General features: G+C 45.9%; 1 protein-coding gene across 2 annotated transcripts in view; it reads left to right on the top strand.

Moving 5' to 3' along the window:
* LOC130296727 (agouti-signaling protein-like) overlaps window positions 1-4,647 on the top strand; it is a 64,070-nt gene extending 59,423 nt beyond the window's left edge. For both annotated transcript variants that reach the window (XM_056548590.1, XM_056548592.1), the window contains exon 4: window positions 3,709-4,647. In XM_056548590.1, coding sequence (XP_056404565.1) covers window positions 3,709-3,879 — 171 coding nt within the window. In that variant the 3' untranslated portion in view covers window positions 3,880-4,647. The remainder of the gene's footprint in view (window positions 1-3,708) is intronic.
* Window positions 4,648-6,000: the final 1,353 nt, after the last annotated feature.

Consider the following 6,000-nt stretch of genomic DNA (forward strand, 5'->3'; position numbering starts at 1 on the left):
TGAGGTGATCGGCCCCACCCTGTGGGCACTTGATGTAATCAAACCACCCTGTGGGCACTTGAGGTTATCGACTCCACCCTGTGGGCACTTAATATGATCAGACCATTTTGTAGCCAGTTGATGTGATTGGACAGCTATGGGAACTTGAGTTAATTGGACCACTTTGTAACAAAATTAGGTGACTGACCCCACTCTGTAACCACTTGAGGTGATCAGACAACCCTGTGGTAACTTGAGGTGGTTGGGCCGCACTGTGGTAACTTGAGGTGGTTGGGCCGCACTGTGGTAACTTGAGGTGGTTGGGCCGCACTGTGGTAACTTGAGGTGGTTGAGCCGCACTGTGGTAACTTGAGGTGGTTAAACCACCTGTGTGCACTTGATGTCATTGGACCACCTGTGGTAACTTGTGGGGATTGGACCACCCTGTGGGCACTTGAGTTGATTGGACCACCTGTGGTAACTTGTGGGAATTGGACCACCCTGTGGGCACTTGAGTTGATGGGACCACCTGTGGGAACTTGAGGTGATTGGACCTCCCTGTTGGTACTTGAGATGATTGGACCACCCTGTGGGATTGTAAGATTCTGCTTTGTGTTTCTTCATATTGCAAATTAGCAGAAAGTGTCCACAGGGCTGACTTATCACAAGGTGGTCTGATTACTTAAAGTGTCCACAGGGTGGGGCCTATCCCTTCCAAAGTGCCACAGGGTGGGGCTGATCCCCTCCAAGTGTCCACAAGGTGAGGTCGATCACCTCAAGTGTCTACAGGGAAGGACTGATCCCCTTAAAGAGGTAGTCCAGTGCTGAAAAACTTATCCCCTATCCTAAGGATAGGGGATAAGTTTTAGATTGCGGGGGGTCCGACTGCTGGGGCCCCCCGCGATCTCCTGTACAGGGCCCCTGCTCGCTGGCCAGATAGCGGGTGTCTACCACCGCATGAAGCGGCGGCCGACACGCCCCCCCCCCAATACATCGCTATGGCAGAGCCGGAGATTGCGGAAGGCAGCGCTCCGCCTCTGCCATAGAGTTTTATTGAGGGCGTGTGTCAGCCTCCGCTTTGTGCGGTGCTCAACACGCCCCCTTCCAGCGGGCTGCCGGGCCCCGTCCAGCTCTGTCTGTATACTGCTGCTCCTATCTGTATGGGATCAGGATAAATATAGTAGTTATATTCCTCCCCTCCAGCTCTGTCTATATACTACACAAATGGAGAAACAGCCGCACATCCACCATTTGTATTTTGATCTATTTGCTTCTCAGCACAATTTTATAAACTAACAGGTTGTTATTATACATTTTGAACAAAAAGTACAAGCCCACTCGCCACGTCAAGGCCATCTAGTCAGAGTGGGTCCCTAACCTGACACTGGCGTAGTACCCAATGGCAACCACTGCCTCCGAGACCCCAAGCCCACAGGGGGGGGGGGGGGGGGCAACCCAGTGGCCAGGCAGCCCCACTGCTACCCAACCAAGCCCCTGGCTCTGGGCCGCACCACCCCACAGACAGAGTATCACAGAAACAATGGCCGCCACAGAGCACCGCACCAGTGTGACCACCTACCTACCATGTGCTCCCTGCCAGAGGGCTGGAGAATGTAAGGAGGAATCCCATATGTGTCTCCTGCTAATTAAAAACGCCCGGGCTGAATGAATGGAGCGCTGGCCATGGAAGGAGGAAGAGACTACAAATGTACAACACAAAGGGAGAAACAGCCGCACATCCACCATTTGTATTTTGATCTATTTGCTTCTCAGCCTAATTTAATAAACGAACAGGTTGTTATTATACATTTAGATCAATTATACATTGAATTAGCAGGAGACACATCTGGGATTCCTCCTTACATTCTCCAGCCCTCTGGCAGGGAGCACATGGTAGGTAGGTGTTCACATTGGTGTGGTGCTCTGTGGCGGCCATTGTTTCTGTGATCCTTTGCCTGTGGGGTGGTGCCCAGAGTCAGGGGCTTGGTCGGGCAGTAATGGGGCTACCTGGCCACTGGGTCGTCCCCCCTGTGAGATTGATGTCGCTGAGGCAGTGGCTGCCATCGGGCGCTACGCCAATGTTTGGTTAAGGACCCACTCTGACTAGGTGGCCTTGACGTGGCGAGTGGGCTTGTACTTTTTGATCAAAATGTAAAATAACAACCTGTTAGTTTTTTAATTTATGCTGAGAAGCAAGAAGATCAAACTACAAATTGTGGATGTGCGGCTGTGTTTCTGTTTCTCTGTTTTTGTTTTCTCTCTGTATACTGCTGCTGCTATCTCTATGGGATCAGGATATATAGTAGTTATACACCCCCCTCCAGCTCTATCTGTATACTGCTGTTATCTCTATGGGATCAGGATATATAGTAATTATACACCTCCCCTCCAGCTCTATCTGTATACTGCTGCTGTTATCTCTATGAGATCAGGATATATAGTAGTTATTCACCTCCCCTCCAGCTCTATCTGTATACTGCTGCTATCTCTATGGGATCAGGATATGTAGTAGTTATACACCCCCCTCCAGCTCTATCTGTATACTGCTGCTATCTCTATGGGATCAGGATATATAGAAGTTATACACCTCCCCTCCAGCTCTATCTGTATACTGCTGCTGCTATCTCTATGGGATCAGGATATATAGTAGTTATACACCTCTCCTCCAGCTCTATCTGTATACTGCTGCTATCTCTATGGGATCAGGATAAATAGTAGTTATACACCTCCCCCCAGCTCTATCTGTATACTGCTGTTATCTCTATGGGATCAGGATATATAGTAATTATACACCTCCCCTCCAGCTCTATCTGTATACTGCTGCTGTTATCTCTACGAGATCAGGATATATAGTAGTTATACACCTCCCCTCCAGCTCTATCTGTATACTGCTGCTGCTATCTCTATGGGATCAGGATATATAGTAGTTATACACCTCCCCTCCAGCTCTATCTGTATACTTCTGCTGCTTTCTCTATGAGATCAAGATATATAGTAGTTATACACCTCTCCTCCAGCTCTATCTGTATACTGCTGCTATCTCTATGGGATCAGGATATATAGTAGTTATACACCTCCCCCCAGCTCTATCTGTATACTGCTGCTATCTCTATGGGATCAGGATATATAGTAGTTATACACCTCCCCCAGCTCTATCTGTATACTGCTGCTATCTCTATGGGATCAGGATATATAGTAGTTAAACACCTCCCCCAGCTCTCTCTGTATACTGCTGCTGCTATATCTATGGGATCAGGATATATAGTAGTTATACACCTCCCCCAGCTCTATCTGTATACTGCTGCTATATCTATGGGATCAGGATATATAGTAGTTATTCACCTCCCCTCCAACTCTATCTGTATACTGCTTCTGCTATCTCTATGGGATCAGGATATATAGTAGGTGTACATGTCCCCTCCAGCTCTATCTGTATACTACTGCTATCTCATGGTATATAATTGGTTAAACCCCTTCCCTGAGGCTGTATTTAAAAGTTAAATTTTTGCTGCATTTTTCCAGCTTCCCCTGAATCTCCCAAAATGGTGGCAAAAGTTGCAGTGCGTCATTTCTACAAAAATTCTGGAAAATCGTGGTAAAAACATGAAAGATGCAGCAGCAATTCAACGTGCGAGCGCAGCCTGGGGGCATCAAATCTTCATAAGACACGTTTATACATGTTCATAAATATAATATAATTAAAAAAAAAAATTATTCTTTATATTACAGAGAAAACTCCTACCCAAAAAGAAGACGCATCCCCCTCCGCCGGCGAACTGCGTGCCCCTTCAGTCTAGCTGTAAGCCTCCTGTGCCGCCATGCTGTGAACCTTGTGCCATATGTCACTGCCACCTCTTCCAGACTGTCTGCTACTACAAAATGGTCAACCCAAACTGCTGAGATACAATGTATCTACAAGGACAAAGCATAAAAAAACGTATCTACAAGGACAAAGCATAAAAAAAACGTATCTACAAGGACAAAGCATAAAAAAAACGTATCTACAAGGACAAAGCATGAAAAAAATAAAGACGCTTGTATTTGCTCGTCCAGGGTTTCCTGTGTGATAACCAATATTTTATTCTGAAAACTGTAAGTCCACTAATGTATCTCTCTTAGGGGTGTATTCACATTATCATACATATATTTATTTACGACATTTAAATCTTAAGGATTTATAATGACTTCAAGCAGTGTTTCCCAACCAGTGTGCCTCCAGCTGTTGCAAAACTACTACTCCCAGCATGCCCGGGCAGCCAAAGGCTGCTGAGATGAAGGGAAGTCTTGATTTACCTTTCAGGGACAATGTGGATCCTCTGGAGGATGCAGAAAGGCCTTTGGATTTCCAGGCATGCTGGGAGTTGTTCTGCAATTGCTGTAGGCCCCCTGGTTGGGAAACACCGACCTACAGGAAAACCTGTATGGGGAGAAAAAAAGAGAGACCAGAGAGGGCGCCTCGTGTGATACCGTTGGGTGGTTGAGGGAAAAGGAAGGGAAGTAGGTGCGGGGCTTGCAGGCCCCTTAGGTAGTAACTGCTCACCTTAGAGCAAGTATTAAACTTGCATATCAACCCAATGCACGGGTTACAAAATAGCCGGAGCCACTGCTGAGCCTGAGGTTACAGGTGAGGTAAAAACCGTCTCCTGGAGAGAGTAGGTGATCATAAAAGAGCAAAAAAGACCTCGCAAATGGCGCTGCTGGTTCCGTGGAGATGTAGGAATAAACCAAAATCCAAGTTGGAATATTGTAAAAGCTTGTGGATTTTATTGCAAATGAATAAAACCAATAAAAGCAATAGCAATAAAAGAGTGATACAAGTTAAGATTACGCGTTTCGGGGGAGCCACCCCCTTCTTCAGATCAGTATCTGAAGAAGGGGGTGGCTCCCCCGAAACGCGTAATCTTAACTTGTATCACTCTTTTATTGCTATTGCTTTTATTGGTTTTATTCATTTGCAATAAAATCCACAAGCTTTTACAATATTCCAACTTGGATTTTGGTTTATTCCTACATCTCCACGGAACCAGCAGCGCCATTTGCGAGGTCTTTTTTGCTCTTTTATGATCACCGACCTACAGGAAAAGCTTTGACAATGTTCTTCAGTAAAGCTGGCCTGATGCTATCTTTGCTGGCCTGATGCTATCTTTGCTGGCCTGATGCTATCTTTGCTGGCCTGATGCTATCTTTGCTGGCCTGATGCTATCTTTGCTGGCCTGATGCTATCTTTGCTGGCCTGATGCTATCTTTGCTGGCCTGATGCTATCTTTGCTGGCCTGATGCTATCTTTAGTGTCAGTTTGCCCCATTCTGCCTGCCTGGCCGGCTGCCACTTGTGACACAGTGTCCACACCCATGGGGCGTTCCACTTTGACACCCACCACCTGTACAAGTTGCTTTTTTTTAGTTAAAGGGGTATTCCGGTGGACAAAAATGAACTGGTGCCAGAAAGTTGAACAGATTTGTAAATTACTTCTATTAAAAAATCTCAATCCTTTCAGTACTTATTAGCAGCTGTATGCTACAGAGGAAATTCTTTACTTTTTGAATTTCTTTTTTGTCTTGACCACAGTGCTCTCTGCTGACACCTCTGTCCGTGTCAGGAACTGTCCAGAGCAGCATAAATTTGTAATGGGGATTTTCTCCTGCTCTGGATAGTTCCTGATAAGGGCATCAGGTGTCAGCAGAGAGCACGGTGGACAAGACAAAAAAGAAATTCAAAAAAGAAAAGAATTTCCTCTGTAGCATACAGCTGCTAATAAGTATTGAAAGGATTAAGATTTTTTTTTAATAGAAGTAATTGGCAAATCTGTTCAACTTTCTGGCACCAGTTCATTTAAAAAAAAGAGTTTTCCACCAGAGTACCCCTTTAAAGAAGACCTATGGCCAACCCCAAAAATGAGCTATAAGTAACCCCTTTATGACTGTTTTTTTTTTTTTGCTCCTCACATTCTAAGACCATAACGCCATCGGCCGGAGGATAGGGGATAAGATGCCTGATCGCGGTAGTCCCGCCGCTGGGGAC

The sequence above is a fragment of the Hyla sarda genome, chromosome 12, assembly GCF_029499605.1.
Source record: "Hyla sarda isolate aHylSar1 chromosome 12, aHylSar1.hap1, whole genome shotgun sequence".
NCBI classification, from domain to species: Eukaryota; Metazoa; Chordata; class Amphibia; order Anura; family Hylidae; genus Hyla; species Hyla sarda.